This window comes from Danio aesculapii, chromosome 10 (assembly GCF_903798145.1).
Source record: "Danio aesculapii chromosome 10, fDanAes4.1, whole genome shotgun sequence".
In the NCBI taxonomy this organism is placed as follows: domain Eukaryota; kingdom Metazoa; phylum Chordata; class Actinopteri; order Cypriniformes; family Danionidae; genus Danio; species Danio aesculapii.
This window is the reverse complement of record NC_079444.1, coordinates 44770014-44794069: the sequence shown is the minus strand read 5'-3', so window position 1 is coordinate 44794069 and position 24056 is coordinate 44770014. Positions and strand designations below refer to the sequence as shown.

General features: G+C 37.3%; 1 protein-coding gene across 1 annotated transcript in view; it reads right to left on the bottom strand.

Moving 5' to 3' along the window:
* Window positions 1-16327, bottom strand: part of slc4a5b (solute carrier family 4 member 5b) — a 73979-nt gene extending 57652 nt beyond the window's left edge. Inside the window, exons 1-2 of the mRNA XM_056466871.1 lie at window positions 16261-16327; window positions 12104-12292 (exon numbers count right to left, since the gene is read on the bottom strand). Coding sequence (XP_056322846.1) covers window positions 12104-12292; window positions 16261-16327 — 256 coding nt within the window. The remainder of the gene's footprint in view (window positions 1-12103; window positions 12293-16260) is intronic.
* Between the last annotated feature and the right edge of the window lie 7729 nt (window positions 16328-24056).

Below are 24056 nucleotides of genomic sequence, written 5' to 3'. Positions count from 1 at the left end.
ACTCACCGGCCACTATATTAGGTACATTACTAGTACCGGGTTGGACCCCATTTTGCTTATTTGTGTTAGTTGCCTCTCTATCAGCCAGAACCAGTCTTGACATTCTCCTCTGTCCTCTGGCATCAACAAGGCATTTGCGCCCACAGAACTGCCGCTCACTGGATATTTCCTCTTTGTTGGACCATTCTCTGTAAACCCTAGAGATGGCTGTGTGTGAAAATCCCAGTAGATCAGCAGTTTCTGAAATACTCAGAGCAGCCCGTCTGGCACCAACAACCATGCCACGTTCAAAGTCACTTAAATCGCCTTTCTTCCCCATTCTGATGCTCGCTTTGACCTGCAGCAGATCGTCTTGACCATGTCTACATGCCTAAATGCACTGAGCTGCTGCCATGTGATTGGCTGATTAGAAATTTGCGTTAATGAGCAGTTGGACAGGTGTACCTAATAAAGTGGCCAGTAAGTGTATATAACAATCCTTACAAAATAAGTAAGAGAATGACTAAAACACATGTCTGGAAAAATGTAAACAACAACAATGAACTGAGTCTGATATTTAATAAGTATAATAGTTCTGTATCTCACTTAATATAATTATTTCATACTAAAAGCAACAAAACAAAAGCTTTACTCGAAACAAACACAGAGTAAAGACAGAATTATTGCCCTGCACGAGGCTGTTTTTCTGCATGTAATCTTGCTAATCCTCCAGTTAAAATCACAAATATGTGGTTGTAGAATGTGGAGTTCAAAACAGCAGATTATTTATAGCTCACGCACTTCAGCTCTCTCTGAAAGTCTCCATATTACTGCATGGATGACCATATACCTCAATAATCCACAGAAATATCACTGCGTAGAGCACACTGACAGAGAGATTCTGATTTCAAGTGTGTAAAGTACAGAAATCTAAATTTAAAAATGAATACATTTATTTTCCTTCGGCTTAGTCCCTTATTTATCAGAGGTTGCCACAGCAAAATGAACTGACAACTAATCCAGCATATGTTTTATGCAGAAGATGCCCTTCCAGACAGAAATTGTTGGTGCTAGACAGGCTACACTGGGATCTACTGGGATTTTCACGCACAACCATCTCTAGGGTTTACAGAGAATGGTCCGACAAAGAGGAAATCTCCAGTGAGCGGCAGTTCTGTGGGCGCAAATGCCTTGTTGATGCCAGAGGTCAGAGGAGAATGGCCAGACTGGTTCCAGCTGATAGAAAGGCAACAGTAACTCAAATAAGCACTCGTTACAACCGAGGTCTGCAGAAGAGCATCTCTGAACACACAACACGTCCAACCTTGAGGCGGATGGGCTACAGCAGCAGAAGACCACACCGGGTGCCGCTCCTGTCAGCTAAGAACAGGAAACTGAGGCTACAATTCACACAGGCTCACCAAAACTGGACAATAGAAGATTGGAGAAACGTTGCCTGGTCTGATGAGTCCCCATTTCTGCTGACACCTTCGGATGCTCGGCTCAGAATTTGGCCTCAACAACATGAAAGCATGGATCCATCCTGCCTTGTATCAGCGGTTCAGACTACTGGTGGTGGTGTAATGGTGTGGGGGATATTTTCTTGGCACAATTTGGGCCCATTAGTACCAATTGAGCATGGTGTCAACACCACAGCCTACCTGAGTATTGTTCTGACCATGTCCATCCCTTTATGAGCACAGTGTCTCCATCTTCTGATGGCTACTTCCAGCAGGATAACACACCATGTGATAAAGCACCAATCATCTCAGACTGGTTTCTTGAACATGACAATGAGTTCACTGTACTCAAATGGCCTCCACAGTCACCAGAGCTCAATCCAATAGAGCACCTTTGGGATGTGGTGAAGCAGATTGGCATCATGGATGTGCAGCCAACAAATCTGCAGCAACTGTGTGATGCTATCATGTCAATATGGAGCAAAATCTCTGAGGAATATTTCCAGTAGCTTGTTGAATCTACGCCATGAAGGATTAAGGCAGTTCTGAAGGCAAAAAGGGTCCAATCATTTACTAGTAAGCTGTACCTAATAAAGTGTATATATATATCAGTAAACAAAATTGTTATGCATAATACAAATTCATTTTATGTGTATATTATATATTGCATACAATATATATTTGTATATATTTTTTATTTTCAAAATGTTATCAAATTCTACAAATTTTAATAAATCCATAATTTAAATATATATATATATATTTTTTTTTTTTTTTTTTTTTTTTTTTTTTTTTACAAAAAAAGGTCAGACGTTAAATGTTTAAAAGTCATTAAAATAAGGTTATAATTGAAAGACTCCTGCAAGGGTTTAATGGTTTTATATTTCGAGTCGTTCGTTCAGCAGAAACACTTGCTAATAGACTAATAAACCTGACTAAACTCCAGCAGGTCGTGATCTAAGAGTGTCAAACTCCAAACCCAATGTGCTGTGACCACGATAACACTAGAATATATACACCTTTCCAAGAAGTCAATAAAACAAAGACGACCAGGGATTTACCAAGAAAATACTGACTTATTTACTAATTTAATGTTTAATTAAGTGTCATTTCTTTTTAACTGTTTGTGAAAAATACTAGCAACTGATGACTGAAAAAATATTGTACTAATTAGACAACAAGAAAAACTGGGTTAAAGGGTTTATATAAACCTAATAATGCCACAAAAAACAACTCCTGATTGTCCTAAAAGGGTTCAAAGGTTTTAATTAAAAACTAAACTGCAATCATCAACTAACCCTTGTGACCAGTGTGTTTGATCAGCAAACACCAGCTAATGAACTAATAAACTCGCCAGGGTAACAGCAGGTTCATTAAGGTGAAGTTTAAGGAGAGTTTTAAGACCGATGCTGTTTCTTAAAGTGTGCAAAGTTCGGCGTTGTCAAGTTCAGACTTGGAAGAAGGAACTCCCGAGGACACAAGTCAGGTACTTTATAACGTCACCTCACCATGGATTCATCAGTTTCACTGTACATTAACAATAAATGATTTAATTATATAAAGCACGGCCTTATAATTAATTTAATATTGATATTATAAATCTATATGTTTGATTTAAAAATATATAAACATAAATCACTATACATGTGAAGTAAAATGTGCTATCATACACAGACTTTTGTCTTTATCAGATTTAATAAACTACAATGGACATTATACAACTATAAAGTACAAGAAGTAAACAAAAAATAAAGTTAACGTTAGTAATTTGGTAAACAAACCCAGTAACATAATTAAAGACAATTATAAAACGTAAAACAAAACTGCCAAGATAATACAACTTAACAAATAATAGATTTAAAAGACCAAAAACTGTGTTAGATATGCACAAGATTTATTAAATATCATGTTTTAACTACAACGGACAGATGAGATCCAGCGGTACATCCGAGATAGACTGGCCGATTAAAGCTACTCGCGGCAGGGGAGGTGATGACGAAGCTCTCGCTGACAGGCTGGGGCTCAGAGTCCGTATAAGCTGAGGCACAATACGCGCTATCTTTGTGGATAAACTACCGAGTTTATAACAACTACATCCTCGCCTGAAAAACTCTTAAAACTTTAACACAACAGAGGAGTGATTTTAAAAACGCGCGGGTCTCCTCCTCCGCCATTAGCTTTCACTGGTTACGCTGCAACGCGTTCTGGGATATCTGTGCTCAAGTTACCAGTTCGTTTTTCCGCACTCACGAATCGGCGACGGCTGATGACGTTTCACGAGGACACAAGTACGCATACTGAGAAACAGCCCGAGTGAAGGAACCTGAATAACATCAGCGTGTTTACATTTTTTACATTAGATGTCGCCTAACCTGTTGTCTATAGAAAGGAATGCGTCAATAGAGCCGCCATTTTAGTACAGGGTAGCGCTCCTTTGAAATGAATGCGGGACCAAGGTGCAGAGGAAGACTGTGGTCATCCAGAGCCAGAGATACACACATATACATATACTTGTGTGTGTGTGTATGTATGTATATATATATATATATATATATATATATATATATATATATATATATATATAGTTTTCCCGGTGGTCATTATGCAAATTGTTTTTTAAATTACGAAAATAATTCTACATCACTTTTCTACATTGACGGATGCACGTGCATTCCTGACAAAAAGCATGTGTTCGTGTGTATGGAAATGTATTATCCTCCCTCCCTGTTAAATTTGATTTAATCCGTGTACAGAAACACACCCCCTCTGCTGCTTTCACTTCTCATTCTAACGCTGGGAGCGATTCGTTTGTGAATGAATCTCCGTTATGAACCACTCGTTCACTTAGCCGACAATAATACAAGTTTCTGGCAGCGCAACATCCCGTTGTCATATTTAATTTACATTATTTGCTTATTTTATTCAACAACACTAGCATAAGCCTGGTATTGAGTGCGAGTTGGTGCTTTGGCTTATGGTGAATGGAGTAACTTTGTGCTTTGTTTTCACGTTACTACACCCATACACAGCGCTAAAAGTCTAGCATCTTCACATTGTCACACTGTCTTGACTAGTGCGGTTGAATGACATTTGTGCTGGGAGCACTGTACAAATGTGGCGGCGCCATTGACGCATGCTCGGGGTCCGTATGCGATATCTAGTTTATACATCTGTGGTGTTTCTTTATTGTTGTGGGAAAATGTACTTTTTGGCTTTACTATGTACCCTGAAACTGAACTGCTGCAAACAATTTATTTGTGTTGAATTTAAACAAACAAATTCAATTTAATAATGTTCAACTTAATTTGTTTGTGTAAATTCAGCCCAAATAAATTGTTTACAACCCCTTAACTTAAAAAATTGAGTAAATCCAAGGAATCAGCTTTGAATAATTGTTTTCAGTATACCCTAGTCAAGAGGAAAATTGTTTTTATTTAATTAATTTACTTATATTGCTAACAAAAATGTTCATTCATAAAAGTAAATTTACCTAAAAGAAACCGAATTGTAAGGTATTGATGACTGAATCATGCTTATATAATAGTAATATTAGAGACTCTCTAAATAAGAAAGCCCTACACACTTTAAAAGTGAATTCTACAATGTATTTATTTGTACACATTTTGTATATTTGTATTTGATTTATGCACACACCCTGGCATGTTTATTTATTGAAAAAATTATAAATAACATCAGTGTGTTTCATTAATGTGTATTAATCCGCATAATCATCAAGACTACGAAGTTTAAAACAACAGAGCTACATGAACACTTTACCTCATGAACAATCATCTCATTTTACAAAATAAATAAAATATATAATAACAACAACAATAATAAATACGAAAAGTTTAATGTTAGAATGTGGAAAATATGGTGGATTCTGATTATGCTTAAAAGTGACTTTAAACTCTTCTTCCACAGTAAATGTGTCTTCATTTAGGAATCTTCAGGCATTTGCAATGACAAATAGACTATATCTGATGTTTTTTCCTATACAGACGTCTGAAGATTCCTAAATGAGGACACATTTAATACAGAAGCAGATTCACATCAGATAAGGAATCCGGCTTTCTGTAAAACTGATTTTATTACTCAAACTAGAAACAAATAAACTGCAATACCTGAATAATCCACTTGCTTATCTGCAGTTTCAAACCTCCAGGACAAATACAGTACTTGATCTGGTTTAGGCATATTCTGTCTTAATTGTGATGTTATTGTATTGGGTAAATGCATGTTAATTAAAGATATCTAGCTGAATTTTGTGATTTAAATTAATTAATACATTAATAAATATAACAAATGTTGCCGATTGAAGACGTTCTGACCTTTTAGGACTTTATTTAATAGTGAATTAAGACTCTTTAAAACTCAAAGGTGTCAACAGCTGAATGTGTGAGCACAATTACACTGGATAGAATATACTTCACATTCTTTTCAGCTTAGTCCCTTATTTATCACGGGTTGCCACAGCGGAATGAACCGCCAACTATTCCAGCATATGTTTTACACAGTGGATGCTCTTCCAGTACTGGGAAACACCCAAACACACTTATTCACACACTCATACACTACGGTCAGTTTAGTTTATCAGTTCCCCTATAGCGCATGTGTTTGGACTGTGGGGGAAACCGGAGCACCCGGAGGAAACCCGCACGCCAACACGGGAGAACATGCAAACTCCACACAGAAACACCAGGGCTTAAACTAGCGACCTTCTTGCTGTGAGGCCACAGTGTTAACCACTGCGCCACCCCATATTCTTAATAGTAGTAGAACAAAAGAAGAAGCTTTACTCGTCAAGCACCCTGCGTGTGTTTTAGTGTTCAGAATGAAGCTCTCTGTGTGTGTGTGTGTGTGCGTGTACCTGTGCTGCTCTGAGTGCTCAGACTGGACGTCAGTGACTCTATGGAGTCCTGAACACTGAAGGAGCGCTGCTGCTGATGGAAATGATGATGATGACGATGATGAAGATCCTCCATTCTTCACACACTCCGTCTGAAACTCTTCATCTGCTGTTCTCTACACTCATCCTCAAACGCTCCTCTCGGCAGAACTACAGCAGGCCAAAGTGCCACACGCTTCAACAGAACAACAAGTGTTTTTCTCCTCCTCTGGCTTTACTGATCCCTCCCTCCTTCTCCCCCCCCTCTCTCTCTCTCTCAAACCTGACTCCTGCAGTAGGTCCCGTGATGTGCAGTTTTTATTCAATGCTTGACGTAATCTCAATTTAAAAATAGAGGGCGGGGCAAAGAATAGCTCCTCCCCTTTTAAAACAAAGCAGCCAGTAGCATTTAGTTTTGATCACAGAGAGTGGTTGCATCAAATGAACAGCCAATGAGAAGAAGCTGTATCCCCTCTAAACGTCCCCCTCTCCTGCAGCTCCGTGAAGTCTATTTGGGATACAGCTGAGCATACTTGTGACACTGTACAATAAATATTCTACATTACCATGAGGGTTTGGGGTTGAGGTAGGGGTGGAGGCTAATAAACTACAATCAATGAGTAATTTTATGAATACTTCTCATTAACTTCTGATTGCAGCTGTATCCCTTCTGGCAACAACTGCAGGAGAGATCCGAACAGACCCAGCCGTGACTTAAACCAGCAACTTTCTTGCTGTGAGGCGACAATGCTATCCACTGCACCACCATGTCGCCCCATATTCTTAACAGTAGATAAACAAGAAGCTTCAGGCACCTCGTGCGTTTTAGTGTTCAGAATGACGCTGTGTGTGTGTGTGTGTGTGTTTGTAACTGTGTTGCTAGGCTGTTGCTAGGGTGTTCTGAGTGGTTGCTAGGTCGTTACTAGGATGTTTTGACTGTTAAGGCGTTGCTAGGCAGTTGCTAAGGTGTTCTGAGTGGTTGCTCGGCAGTTGCTAAGACGTTAAGGTAGTTGTTAAGGTGTTGCTAGGTGGTTGCTGTGGTATTCTGAGTGGTTGCTAGGTTGACCACTGAGCGGGTTGCTAAGGCATTGCTTGGCGATTGCTAAGTTGTTCTGAGTGGTTGCTAAGGCATTGCTAGGGTGTTCTAGGTGGTTGCTAAAGCATTGCTAGGTGGTTGCTATGATGTTGATAGGTGGTTGCTAGGGTGTTTTGAGTGTTTGCTAAAGTGTGTCTAGGTAGTTGTTATGGTGCTCTGAGTGGTTGCTAAGGTGTTGCTAGAGTGTTGTAAGTAGTTGCTAAGGTGTTGCCAGGCGGTTGCTAAGGTGTTCTGATTGGTTGCTTGGTGGTTGCTAAGGTGTTGCTAGGCGGTTGCTAGGGTGATCTGAGTGGATGCTAAGGCTTTGCTATGCGGTTGCCAAGATGTTGCTAGGTGGTTGCTAGGGTGTTTTGAGAGGTTGCTAAAGTGTTGCTAGGGCGTTGTGAGTGGTTGCTAAGGCTTTGCTAGGTGGTTGCTAAGGTGTTTTGATTGGTTGCTAGGTGGTTGCTAAGGTGTTGCTAGGTGGTTGATAAGGTGTTATAGGTCGCTGTTAAGGTGTTGATAGATGGTTGCTAGGGTCTTCTGAGTGGTTGCTAAGCGGTTGCTATGGTGTTCTGAGTGGTTGCTAAGAAGTTACTTGGTGGTTGCTAAGATGTTGCTCGATGGTTGCTATGGTGTTTTGAGTGGTTGCTAAGGTGTTGCTAGGTGGCTTTTATGGTTGTCTGAGTGGTTGCTAAGGTGTTTCTAGGCGGTTGCTAGGGTGTTGTGTGGTTGGTGTTAGGCGGTTGATAAGGTGTTCTAGGTCATTGTTAAGGTTGCTAGGGTCTTCTGAGTGTTTACTAAGGTGTTGCTAGGTGGTTGCTAAGGTGTTCTGAGTGGTTGCTAAGCTGCTGCTAGGTGGTTGCTAAGGTGTTCTGAGTGGTTGCTAGGCAGTTGCTAACATAAATTACCTTCTAGTATGGTTCTAGTATGAATTAGCATAATGCTAGCATGTTTCTAGTATGAATTAGCATGTCACTAACATGTTTCTAGTATAAACTAGCAAGTTGTTAGCATGAATTTAGTATAAATTAGTTGCTAGTATGATTAGTATGTTTGTTAGTATGTTTCTAGTATGGATTGGTAAATTGTTAGCATGAATCTGTATGTTGTTTACAATGGAAGTCTATGGGACAGTTGCTAAGGTGTGGCTAGCTAATGTGGTTGCTAGGGTGTGGCTAGTAATATGAAAGGTCATCAGTGATTGGTAGATTGGCAGTCTGAGTTAAACGAGCCCAAACTTAAGTCTGTATGACAGTCTGGCACAAAGTTACGAGGTCATAAAGTTCGGTCCAATGTTAAGTCAATGGGACTTTTCTAAATTTTCTGGGTCAGTTTTCAGAAAACCGAAAGTCGGATCAGTTGGAAAAGTTATAGCAACCCGAGTCAGACCAGTTTGGAGGTTTGGTGGTTGTAGTATGAACGGTCTAGAAGGAGTTGCATATATAAATTAGTCTCAGAAGAAGACGGAAGAATAATACGTTTATATTACATAACAGTATGTTGACTTTCTCAAGCCACCATAATAACTATTATCGCCGTCTTCACAGACATCCGCGCGTATTTTGCAAACCTTAAATAGTATGTTTTGCTTGTGCTCAGCATATATGAGCTCACCCCTCACTAATCTCTCTTTTAAATTCATTTATTTAATAGGAAGCTCTACAATATGATATCTGTGCATATACATTAGATTAGTCAGTACTGAAGCCAAATCTGGAGCTCATCTAACAAAATAACTCACAATAACACTAGAAAAACTAGCACAGCCAAATTTATATGTTAAAAATATTAAACACAAATTTAAAAAAAGGAAAAATCAAGAAAAGCAAAAATAAAATATAATAATAATAATAATAATTTGTTTTAAGGTAGTAATGTTTTTTGCAATCTTTTGCTTGAATTTAATTGGATTATCTTTCAATTTCTAAATACGTTTGGTGACAAATATTTTAATAAATATATCTGTTTAATAAATTTGCTTAAATGCACCAAAACATAGTGCCTATATTCACTGAGAAATTAATAAAAATCTTCTTTCAAAATGGGGTGAACTCTATTATGCCGAGCGCTGTATGTGTATTTGTCTGAAACCTAAAATAAATGTTATTTGTTTGAAAGCCTTAATGAATTGGGATTTACGACAAGCGCTGTGCACCACCGTCGATATGAGTTTTAGCCATTGATGACGTAAGCTCAACCTCCAATCACACCAGTGTGATCGTAAGCTTCAGGGACTATCCAAGGCTGATCACACTGGTGTGATCACACACATTAAAGAGTTAAAACAAACCTCTAACACTTAACCAGTCTAGGGATGCACCGATACCATTTTTTTGCAACCAATCCAATCCCGATACCGAAATTCTGAGTATCGACCGATACAGATTTGATCCCCATACTGTGCCATTTTTTTTAACATAACACAGTTTCTAGTGATTAACTCAAATAGTATATCTTCTTCAGTAAAAATAACAGATCTATAGGCCTACTGTATGACAGACGGCACAATCTAACTAAAAACATGATGCTTGCTGTAAACTGGGCTACATTATTTGAGCATTCGTTATGACATTAATCAGTTGTGGTCCAGCTTATGTTTCCTTTTTTGATTGATTCATTCATTCATTCATTTTCTTTTCAGCTTAGTCCCTTTATTAATCTGGGGTCGCCACAGCGGAATGAACCACCAACTTATCCAGCACATGTTTTACGCAGCAGATGCTCTTTGAGCCACAACCCATCTCTGGGAAACATCCATACACACTCACTTACACTCATACACTACGGACAATTTAGCCTACCCAATATTCACCTGTACCGCATGTCTTTGGGGTGTGGGGGAAACCGGAGCACCCGGAGGAAACCCACACGAACGCAGGGAGAACATGCAAACTCCACACAGAAACGCCAACTGACCCAGCTGAGGCTCGAACCAGCGACCTTCTTGCTGTGAGATGACAGCACTACCTACTGCGCCACCGAGTCGCCCCTTCCTTTTTTAATATTAAGATTTTTCTTAGAAATCTGTAATAGGCTAGCACTATTGACCCTAATCAAAACACAAACTGGTCTGTCTATTGATTATATCACATTATGCACATGTGATAATTGTGTACACACTGGGAAGTAGAGAAGTAGTCGGCTTCTTCTACATTCAGACACATTCATATGTTGTTTTAAACTGCGTAACAATTAGGGATGCAAAGATTATAGATTTTGGTTGTACGATTATGTAGTCTGAAGAATAATCATGGTTTCACGGTTATCACGTCTAATGTAAATTTAAGCTTTATATTAGGTAAGTATTTAAATGAACTGTTGTTATCATCTGCGTTCATAAATACATAATCAATTTAATAATTTGTAATAAATCGTCTATATCTTTTGTTTACATTGCGCTGAAAGCCACGCACAACTCGTAGACGTTTTCTACGTCGCTCCACATGCATATTGGCATATATTCTTACACTGGAAATAACGAACTTACATGCGGAAAAGACGCGATATGTGAATGGCCCGCTGCTATAGTTAATCCAGTGTGCATGCGTATTAGCCTTGGTGTATAAACTCTGAACTTTAAACTAGCGCACAGGTGGCATAACTTTGTTTAGTTGCAGCAGTTTCGTTCCGTGCAACAGAAGCGCTGCGTTGAGAAGCCTTTACTATTAAGTATCCAAATGTTTTCGGCTGCTCGCACTACTCACTCGCTTAATGTCAAGTGGCTCACGCTCTGCGCAGCCTTCAACTGCAGCTCGTGCTGTATTGAACAGATGCACGTAACGCACATACAGACGCACATAACTATAGCAGCTTTTAGTTTTGATGTCTTGGTCATTAAGTGGAGGCCTGGAACAAGTTGGGGGTCAAGTTCAGCCCGCGGGCCGCCAATTGAATAGCCCTGCTGTGTATAATATTGAAGCATTCGGTACGACCTCCATGGTTCAATACACATATGGATATTGTGGTATTTTGGCTTTGCATTCAAATAATTTAATTGTATTTGCATTTCCCCCATTCCTTTAAAGACAGCCTATTTTGCCCCGTTTTACAAGATGTAAGACACATCTCTGATGTCTCTAGAGTGCATATATGAAGCTCAAAATACAACAAACTATGTTTTTTAACTCTCTGAAACTGACCTTTTCAGGCTTTGATCCTAATTGTGGAGTTTTGGTGACTGTCGCTTTAAATGCAAATGAGATTGTGCTCTTTTCAGAAGAGGGCGGAGCTACAAATGCTGCAGCAGATGTAAAACAGCACTAGCTGTGTTGTCAGTGCTAGTCAGGTCTGCATGTTGTCGTTGCTCAGTGTGTGCTTCATGGTTCTGTCTATGTCGCTCCTGTTGCTCTTCATCTAAAAACTCCACATCTATAATCCTCTTAGTCTATGCTGACATTATCTTCAGCAGCTCAAACACTCTACTGGCTAATGGACAGACGGCTGCTTCTCACTCAGGGCTGCTGTTTATGCTAACGAGGGAGAGATGGGCACTAGTGGGCGGGGCTTTCCCCCTCTGATGACACATACAAAGGGAGAATGTCAATCAAAGTGTTTCTGCAGACTGTTTTTATCGTGTCTGTTCAGCCCTAAATCTGAGACGCCCCTAGAGCCGTGTCCATCATTCCCAGCAGTACAGAGCGCTGATTTGACGCTGTAATGAAAACGTATTGTTATAATAGAGTGTTTACAGATTCTCACCGGTAGAGTTGACGTCTGACAGCTCGTTCTCCTGCTCGGCCTCCTCAGGGTCGCAGTTTTCCTCTGGATCTGCTTGTTCATGCCGACTGTGGTGTTTATCGCGATCGTGGGAATGTCGTGACGTGTGTTTGCGATGTCTGCGTTTCCTTCTGTAGCTCCGGGGCACAGGAACACCGATGTAGACAGACTCTACAAGCAGACAAACAAACACAGGTGAAGCTCTGCTGTACAAGTGATGTTTATTTACATTTTACACAGTCATTATCAGAGGCTTTTGTCCAAAGCGACTTACAATTGAGGAGGCATTCAGCGATTCAACAAGAAGAGGCAATACACACAGCAAGTGAAGCTTATTTATAAACTAATTTGGAGAGGATCACGTGCTTATGATTGACCACAGCTGGTCATGCATTAGCCAATTTATGATTACCAATCAGACGATTCCTTAATCACTATAAATACACTAACTTGCATATAACAGCCATCTTTGTTTTGAAGAATCCCCCCTTCCATTCCTACTCCTCCTCCTTTCCTAGATGGGTGGCACGGTGGCCCAGTGGATAACGCTGTAGCCTCACAGCAAGAAAGTCACTGGTTCTAGTCCTTACCAAGTCAGCCAACGTTTCTGTGTGGAGTTTACACGTTCTCCCCGTGCTCACGTGGGTTTCCACCAGGCCCCCCAGTTTCCTCCCACCGTCCAAAAACATGCAACTTAAGTTAATTGACTAAACCAAATCAGCATCATAGACGTGCTCCTAGTAAGTAGTTATCTCTTAAGAGCAATCACTATCTGTTCACTAGATCTACCTGAGCTCAAACTCCCCTCTCGCGTTGCAAACGGGAGGGAGCCCCAGGCTCGAGGATCTTATGAGCTCAGGGCTCTGTCCCGGGACAGCATGCCAAACACGCTTTATTATCAATCATCAGCTAAGTGTGAACTCTTGAAGTGCTGATTATACAAAGATCTGTTAGTGCTCAGAGAATTAAGTGCTAGAGTGAGGAGGGGGAAGGTTTGTACAGGTGGTTTGTCAAGCCCACTCTCCTGTGTGAGGCACACTTCAGAAATGCACAATCTTTTTGTTTGTTTGTTTGTTTTGTAGAGATATGGAGTGATTGTAAGGAAGTAAGATTCATATTCTTAATTATTTTAGACTCCAGATTTGCCGGGGGCAAGGTTGATTAAAATCCAAGAATAATTGTTTCTTTGGAAATAGTTAGTTTTTTTACTTATTTTAATTGAAATAAACTTAATCAAAGCCCTACGCGGTTCGTGTTTTAATCGCCTGCTGCGCCTCACGTTTTTGCAGTTGTTTGTTGCACGTTTGCAGTTAAAAAAAAGTCAAATCTAAGCGGAAAAAGCACTTTACTGTATGTTAGTCGTGTTTTTTTCATTCTCCAATCAAATGAAAGCAGAGGCGGGGTTTTCATCAAGGTGACTGCAGTGTTTGTGTTGTCAAGACTACAACGGAGACTTTTGAAGAGGGAGGAGAGTCTATTGGTCGCTGATTCAAGTTATCCAGAGCTGTATGACTTTACAAATCTTGAATATCACAATATTATTAAATATTACAATTATAACGATAGCCCCTTTCACACAAACAGACCTTTTGCCGGTAATTTTCCGGAATAGGATCATGTGTGAATAGACCCTTTTTGAAAATATCTGTAAATTCGTTCCTGCAATTTTCCGGAAAAATAAGTTGTAACATTACCAGTAATTTGCCGGAATGCAGTGTTGTGTGAACGCAGAGGGAAAATTGCTGGAAACAGCGTGTTCAAACACGAAACATGAAACACACATGTAACAGAATGAAATGTATGTCACTTGTTTTTTTAATCTATGGAATAATGAAAGGAAAATACTTTTCTAATGGAAACTACAGGCCACTAGAGGGTGCTGGTGAGACACATAGAGGGTATAATAGGTGAGAAGAAGAAGAGGGAACACATGGTTCTTTGAGGCTACTTCAAACTAATAGTAATTTTGTGAAGTATTAGTTAAGAAACCTGGAGTTTTAAGCTCAACTTAAGGACTTCCATAATGTTTTAATGGTATGATATCTGGTTAATCTTGGACGATTTTTCATGGAGGCCATCATGAAGTTTCAATCAACCATTAACTGTGGGTTTGAAGAAGTGGATCAACAACTTTCAACGCTCTCAATGTTTTTCTTTGTTCAGAAGAAGGGACCATTGTCAAACAGCTAAGACATTATATATTTTTTTTCCTTGTGTTTGGGAGAAGTTTAAAAGAGTTTGGGGATTTATTAGTTTTGTTTTTGAGTGCATTGTTCCGTGAACCAGTATGTTTTCTATTTGGGAAATAAAATATATATGCATAGAATAAATATTTGCTAGCATCAGTATTTCACTTATATCCTAGTGGTTAACCTTTTTAATGTGACTGCATTGAATAAAACAATAAAAAGTTACAACACTCCAGCCAATCAGAATACTCACAATCAGTTTGTGAAAATAAAAGCCTTTGAATATTTTTCCAGACACATTTAGCTGCTAGATGTTAGTCAGATAATATTTCTATGTTCCATCTTAATGCCAACTGTGTAAATAAGTATCTATAAAATGCTTCTGATAAACCCCTGTTTGTTTACCTTCAAGCTCTGCTTCAGTTGCTTGACGCGTGTGCAAGTGAAGTGAAGGAGTGCTCCGGTGAGCGCCAGCATACACACACATAATATGTACATCTCGACATGCAAAAGTATTCCTCCATATGTTTTCATCTTAGTTGTTTACAATACTGATCCATCCACAGAATTTGTAAGGTTGGCGCTTCTGCCTTTGGGTGTCTCTGGGACAAAGCAGCTACATGAATGCTAAAGCTTTAAATAAAAGTGAAAGCATCAACAAAAGTTTGACCTCTTCTGTGTGTACAAATACAAGCGCAGCCGATTAGAGGTAATTTCTGGTTGAAGATGTCAGAATTTACCGGTATTTTGGAATGGATGTCTGAATGGTCTTTTCTGGAAAAATTCCAGAACATTCTTGCCTTTGTGAACAGCAGTTTTTTATTTTACCGGTAAAGTCCTTCCGGAATTTTTCCGTATATTTACCGGTATCACTGTGTGAAAGGGACTAATATCAACAGCAACACTTGCGCACAATCTACAGCTGATTCAGTCGTTGCCTAGCAACAAAGTGAACTACGCTTCTTTTTTTCTCATCAACAAATAAGCAGTGTGTTGCGCCTCACGTTTTTGGAACGGAAAATCGAGTTCGGAGTGATCGGCCCTTAAGTCTGTTTGTTATATTCCCGAGGTCTCCATAATCTTGGACCAGGCCCGTATCCTGAGCTGTGGTGGTTATAGAGGAGTGAAGAGCATGAGACTGATTCCTGAAAGACCCAAGTGACAGACGAGTCCTCGCATTGATCCTGAAGGGCCAGCCTGAACACCAGCCGGTGACCTACTCGCATCTGCAGCTTCTCCACGATGGACGTCCAGCGTCCTCCAGCCAACGGTGCCTAGACTGCAGCTCTGCACAAGAAGTTTGGCCAGAGGGGAAATGGTCGTGCCCAACTGAGCCTGGTTTCTCTCCAGGTTTCTCTCCTTCACTTTGGTCAATTGGTGAAGTTTGTTCCTCCACTGTCACTACTGGCTTGCTTGGTTTTGGGACTTGTGGAGCTGCACATCGATGGATTTGCTCTTCAGTGTTTGGACTTTCAGCAGTGAATATTAAGCCACACTGAACTGAATGAAACTCTGAAAACTGGACTGACACAGTTTACTAGAACTTCAGTGTTCAGCTGCTGCCACACAATCTACACTGTAGAAGCGCTGGAGAAATAAAGATGAACTGAATTGAATAAAGCACATAATCAGCTGCTGAGGTGATCACTGTCATATTGTTGTACGGTGCAGAAATAAAAACGTTTCTAAAAATAGAATTTTTTTGTGATACTTTCCTTTTAACAAAGAAAAGATAGCTTTTATTGTGTTTCAGCGTCATGTTGCATGAAGTTAGGACACAGTGTAAGAAATATATATATGAATAAATAAATAAATAAATAAATAAATATATATTTATATATATATATATATATATATATATATATATATTTGTTATTGTTGTAAAATGCCACATAGATTTAATTCAACATTTTTAATAAGTGTGTTGTGTTGATATATAAATCCTCTCACCCTCCTCATCTTCATTGTGTTTGCTGCGGTGGCCACTTCTCCTGCTGCCCTGCCAGTCATGATCCATCCTGACAGCAGAAACAAACAGCAAAAACAAAGAGTTCACATCTAAATTTTACACACTTGTTCATTCATTCATTTTCTTTTTGGCTTAGTCCCTTTATTAATCCAGGGTCGCCGCAGTGGAATGAACCACCAACTTATCCAGCACATGTTTTTACGCAGCTGATTCCCTTCCAGCTGCAACCCATCTCTGGGAAACATAAATACACACTCATTCACAATCATACACTACGGACAATTTAGCCCACCCAATTCCCCTATAGCGCATGTGTTTGGACTGTGGGGGAAACTGGAGCACCTGGAGGAAACCCACACGAACACGGGGAGAACATGCAAACTCCACACAGAAACGCTAACTGACCCAGCCGAGACTCGAACCAGTGACCTTCTTGCTGTAAGGCAACAGTGCTAACCATTGAGCAAGTAAATACTGTACTACCGGCAACACTACCTACTGTGCCACTGCATTGCCCTTTACACACTTGTATTGTGTCTATATTCTGATCACACACACTAAATAGTTTATATTTTATTAGATTTACAGTATATTTATCTACAAAAACAAAGTTAAAAGACTGTATATGAGACTGTATAAGAGGAATTTACAAGTTTGCAATTTAGGATAAAAAATAAATAAATAAAAACTCAACAAACAAACATCTGTAATGTGTCAACAAATAAACACATCAAACAAGTTCTCTTTAGTGCGGTGACACGGTGGCTCAGTGGTTAGCACTGTTGCCTCATAGCAAGAAGGTTGCTGGTTCAAGTCCTGGTTGGGACAGTTGGTGTTTCTGTGTGGAGTTTGCATGTTCTCCCTGTGTTGGTGTGGGTTTCCTCCGGGTGCTCCGGTTTCCCGCACAGTCCAAACACATGCGCTATAGGGGAACTGATCAACTAAATTGGCCATTGTGTATGAGTGTGTGTGTGAATGAGTGTATATGGGTGTTTCCCAGAACTGGGTTGCGGCTGGAAGGGCATCCGCTGGGTAAAACATATGCTGGATAAGTTGGCGGTTCATTCCGCTGTAGCGACCCCTGATAAATAAGGGACTAAGCCATAGGAAAATTAATAAATGAATGAATAAAGATCTTTTTATCCTAGCCTCATCGATTATTTAGATTTTTTCTGCAGCACATAATTAATTAGGCAATGGATCTGACATTTAGACCAGTCATTAATGCTGGGAAAGTACATTGATGTCAGATATACTGCCTGCTGAATAATGTGAGAAAGAACAGAGACTCAACATCACATACACACACACGCACAAACACATGCACGCACGCAAGCACGCACACATACGCATGCATGCTTGCACACACACACTGATATGCTCAGTTTTCAGCATTTTCTACAGAGTATGTGTGTGTGTTTGTGCCTCCAGCATGATCAAAATCTGCATCAGTGACCGCAAGAGGACCTGAAAGAACACAGGCATCATGCACGTGGACCAGCAGATCATCAGATCAATGTCTCTGACACCGCAGGGAGAGGAAAACCCAATGCATCGGCATAATTATGGAGGATTTCTGCTGTCAGCACACACACACGGACACACCACTCTCGTCACATCATGCATTGATTCATACATTCAGAAGCATTATCTGGAAAAAAATACCATGAAGAGTTCACCGGCTCGCAAGTTAACATCATTACTGAAGGTGCTAATATTTACTAAATATTAGTAATGTTATGCTAATGTTTACTAAATGAATTTGAAAATAAAACTTCAGTATTAATAAAAAAAATACACTTGATTGAAGTTAGAAGTTAGTGCAATCACACTTAAAACAAGTTACAGTTATTAAAGTGTTAAGAATAACTATAAATGCTGTGCTCAGCAGAAATACACACCTCTTTTTGAAAATTAATATTTTTATCTATTTCTCAGTAAATATAGATCATTATTATTGGTGCAAGTAAACAAAGCAGTTTTATATCCATTAAAATTAGAGTTTGGTCACTGAACATTTTTGAGAATAGAAAGATAATGCATTTAGAGTCAGAGTCATTATTCAATCTATTTCTTGACTTTATTCAGATGTGTACGTTTACACATTTGTTTATATGTATTTAATATATATTTATTTTCCATTTATAACATTAAACAATATGTGGATGTGTAGAAGCATGATTTGTGCGCAATACAGTTTGTAAAGTAATATTTTAGGTTTTATGGGAGACCTGCTTTGATCACCAAACAAGGAGTTTTAATTGGATTTAAATTAAAACTTCAGATAAAAGTTATTCTTTTTAATTTTACGTTTATATTCTTAAAACCGTTCTGCATAAATCTGCTAATGTTTTTTACTAAAAGCTTGTAAACAAATAATTTATAGAAGGAAAATGTAATTAAAGGGGAATTGTGTTTTCACCCTTACCATACTATAGTAAAGTACTTGAATTGATCTGTTGTGGTGATTCTATTGTTGCTATGGCAACACAACAACTATAGTAATTAATCTACTGTGGTGATTTTATCGTTGTTATAGTAACAACAACTATAGTAATTAATCTGTTGTGGTGATTCTACAGTTGCTATGGTAACACAAAAATTATAGTAGTTAATCTGTTGTGGTCATTCTATCGTTGCTATGGTAACAAAATCTACAGAAACATAAACAAACGACCCAATACTGTAGTTTTCTACAGCTATAGGGTATATTTTACTACAATATACCACAGTTTACTGTTGTAAAACTAAAGTATACTGCAGTATTTATTACAGTTTATCAGTTTACTATAGTTAATACTACAGTATGCTGGAACATTCATTAACAAAAAGTTGTAAATATAATATATTCCACATAATACACTTTACTATAGTATAGTTATATACCATATAAAAATATTCATTTTACTGTAATATTCTAACAGTTTTATTTTGTGCTACTAATTGCGCAGTCCTTTAGTGAGTGCTGTAAGATAAAGAGCGTCCTGTAGTACAGTAATGAACACTGTACACTGATGGATGTCCTTCACAGCAGACGATTCAGACCTCAGAACAAGCAGATAATCAGGACTGACAGGCATTGATCCACAGCGATATGATGGAGAACGCAGAAAACACACACACATTTGACTTCTATACACACACACACACACACACACACACACACACACACAGACAGACACACACACACACACACACACACACGCACACACGCACACGCAGGTCATTATCATTCATTCATTTCAAAAGCGTAATGTAATCTGACACTCGGAGGGGTGTTTTTAGGGTAACATTAACACCCTATTTAATAGAAAATGATAAATATTATTATGTATTTATTTTCTAAACCCTGCAGGTTCAAACTAAATAAATAAAAATAAATATATATTTATATTTGAATTATTTTTCAAATATGTCCCAAACGCTGTTTAACAGAGCAAGGGTATTTTTACAATATTTCCTATTATATATTTCTTTTAATTTCACCATATCACCATAGTTTTTCTATAACTGCACTTTATAACTGATACCTGTATCCTGCACTTGCTGCTATTGCACTGCTGGTTAGACCTAAACTGTATTTCGTTGCCTTGTACATGTGTAATGACAATAAAGTTGAATCTAATCTAAATCTAATCTAATTTGGCTGGAATAAAAGCATTTCTTTATTTTTTAATTAAAATTAAGGTCAATATTATAAGCCCCCATGAGATTATCTTTTCAATTGGCTACAGAACAAGCCACTGTTGTCCAATAACTTGCCTAATTACCCTAGTTAAGCCTTTAAATGTCACTTTAAGCTGAATACTAGTGTCTTGAAGAATATCTAGTCTAATATTATTTACTGTCATCATGACAAAGAGGAAAGAAATCAGTTATTAGAGATGAGTTATTAACACTATTATGATCAGAAATGTCCATTAAACAGCACTTGGGAAATATTAAATATAAGAATAATATCATCAATATCATTAGCACCCTTAAGATTTGTTTTTCCGATTGGCTTTAGAACAAACCACTGTTGTCCAATGGCCTATATACAGTATATATATATATATATAGACAAAATAAAAATGCACAGTACACACACATATACACAGCACTATTGCTACAGACCTGTGAGGCGTGTCAGATTTGATAAAAGTTATAAATTAAAAAGCTTACCTGTTACAGAAGTGCAGTAGAGATGGAGAAAGTGCAGATCATCAGTCAGAGTGTTTATTAGTACAGTATCAGACCTGCTCACTGTCCAGCTGCGCTCTGATTGGCTGACTCAAACACTGCAGGTCACGTGACATACACCAGTCTGCCTGCTATTATAAAGAGAAAAACGAAACATTACACAAAAACAGGACTTAGCCTCGTCACAACTTATTTTACCTTTAAAAGACACAAAAAGTTCATTTGGACACTTAAAAACCCCTGCAAACTACTGTAATATTTTAATACCTAAATAATTACACAGTTTTAGGATTTAAACATAATTTAAAAGATATTTTTGTGAAACGTTTTGCTAGAAAAATGAGTTAGTAATTCAGTCAAATAAATAAAACACAGCAGTAAATACATGTTTCCAATAAGGGCTGAATGATATTGGAAAAATTTAACATCGTGATATTTTTTTATTTTGCGATATACAGTTGAAGTCAGAATTATTAGCTCCCCTGTTTATTTTAATCCCCCAATTTCTGTTTAACTCATCTCTAATAACTGATTTATTTTCTCTTTGTCATGATGACAGTAAATAATATTAGACTAGATATTCTTCAAGACACTAGTATTCAGCTTAAAGTCACATTTAAAGGCTTAACTAGGTTAATTAGGTTAACTAGGCAGGTTAGGGTAATTAGGGTAAAGTTATTGTATAACGATGGTTTGTTCTGTAGACTATCGAAATAAATAGAGCTTAAAGGGGATAATAATATTGACCTTAAAATGGTTCAGAAAAAATTTAAAACGGCTTTTATTCTAGCTGAAATAAAACAAATAAGACTTTCTCCAGCAGAACAAATATTATCAGACATACTGTGAACATTTCCTGAATCTGTTCAACATCATTTAGGAAATATTTAAAAAAGAAAAAAATTCAAAGGGGGACTAATAATTCTGACTTCAACTGTATATTGCGATATGAATACAATTTCACCAGATGAGCTAATATCTCTATTTGGAAAGAATTTATAATGTTAGATGGAATGGGATGATTCTGTAGTGGGAATGCATCTCCATAAAATCTAATAAACAATCTATAAACTTTTGGGGGTCCCCAACACATTTTCATTGTGGTCTGTGCTATTTGCAGTGCATTTCTGTGCAAAAATCTATAAATACAATCAAGAAAAATACAAGTGAAATAAAGTGTTTCATCGGATGTTACACAGTATTGCAAAAAAATAACTAAATATAATTAATCATAGTTAAGGTCACAAATAGAGCAATTTCTTATACCTGAAAGCTTTTAAAAATTATTATACAATCACAGGCATCAAAAACACATGCAAATAATCAATTATAATGCAAAATCAATATTGCATATGCTGCGATGTGACTATTGCGAATGATCACACTGCGAAATCAATGCTAAAACGATATATTGTCCAGCTCTATTTCCTGTATTAGTACATATTTATTTATAACCACATGTAAATCAAATAAATATACAATAAATGTCAATATTATAGTTAATTAACAATTAAAGGCATAATGATCAAATCTAAATTATTGGTATTTTACATTTTTAAATAATAATAATAATAATATACATAAATTGTTTGGCCGATTATCTAATAAATATACAACTTGATACACTAAAATAACTAAAGATACAATATAAAAAAATAAATAATAATTGATTAAAATTACTGAAGAAAAAAAAAAAATTATATATATATATATATATATATATATATATATATATATATATATATAAATATATATATAATGTAAAAAATATTTATATAAATATATTTTGGGCAGCATGGTGGCGCAGTGGGTAGCCCAATCACCTCATAGCAAGAAGGTCACTGGTTTGAGCCTCAGCTGGGTCAGTTGGCACTCTGTGTGGAGTTTGCATGTTCTCCCCGTGTTGGCGTGGGTTTCCTCCGGGTGCTCCGGTTTCCCCCAAAGTCCAAACACATGCGCTATAGGGGAATTGGGTAAGCTAAATTGTCCGTAGTGTATGTCTGAATGAGTGTGTATGTTTCCCTGTGATGGGTTGCGGCTGAAAGGGCATCCGCTGCGTAGAACATATGCTGGATAAGTTGGCGGTTCATTTCAATGTGGCGACCCCGGATTAATAAAGGGACTAAGCTGAAAAGAAAATGAATGAAGATATTTTTTAGTCAACAAGTTACAAAAGACAAAAATATATGACAAATAAAACAAGATATAAATTAAAAATTTATTAAAAAACAGCAACAAATTAAAAATATTATTACTATTATTATTATTACACACGGACGCTACAGTCTAGTGTGGCCTCAGTATTAAGTAAAATATTCAAGAGTAAAACCATGGATCAATAACTAGTTTCATTTCTGTACATTTATTTGTGATTATTTTCTCAAGCTTTAACAAAACATTTTGTACAATAAAGGTTGTAATTTGTTCCCTTTTTTTAACCGTGTCTCTGAAATGAATTAACAAACAATTAAAATTGAAATAAAATTACAACAGAAATAAATAAAAAATATAGCAAAATGGAAAAAAAATTAATATATAAATAGAAAAAATTTAACAATAATATTATTTATTTTATTATTAAAAAATAAAAAAAATTACTTTACAGTATTGTATACATTTACAATTATACAATATCAAATGTGAAAATAATTGAAATAAACAATTACCTACCGTACATGATAATACAAATCAATAATCTGACATATTTACAGAGGTCTTCTACATGAATATGAAACCAAATCTGATTGCTGATCACATTTAAACCTGTTTGCACTGATATCTTTATGTAAATCAGTTGAAGAGAGAGTCTTCCTTTTTTCAAAATATGCGATTAGAGGTTGCCATGTCTCAGAAAATGTTTGGACAGATCCCTTCATTAAACGATCAATAAGTAGTTAATAGAAAATTAATTAAATAAGAGGACATGTATAATTTGTTTAATTTAATATTTTCTTTGATTAAAATGTTTACTGTACATGTATTGAACACCAAATAAACACAACAAGATCATGTTTACTAATAGAATTTTTGTCTCGTAAGTCAAAAATAGTCACTTCTGATATACAAACCCTGTTGTTTTGTGTAACATGTATGTAAATACTGTAATAATTAAGCGTCTGACTGTTCATTATATCCACAAGATGGCAGCACAAACTCATTTGCTATATTATGAAGTCATCATAACTTATGTTTGAGCATTTTAAATCTTAATTGTTTCCTCTGTTTGTTTTACACTGTCGTAGAAAGAAAATGAGGATTAAAATATGTTTATTTTACACAGCAGAAGTCAAAACACCATTCATCAACATCTGCATGTATTCCTCATGTTAATCACTCTGAAGGAAAACATCTGCTGAATGGCTGTAAAATGTAAATATGTGTATCAGCATAATGATTTACCTCATTATAACCAAAATAATTACTATGCTAATGAATATTTCATGATGTGGAGTTTAATGACCGCTATTTTGCTCCTGCGGTACGACAGATGATTTACATGGAAGATATTTACATATAAAAAGCTTATGATTTTTAAAAATTACATCTCATATGTGTTGCCTTTTAGAAGAGTAAATATGCTGCCATCACTTTACAG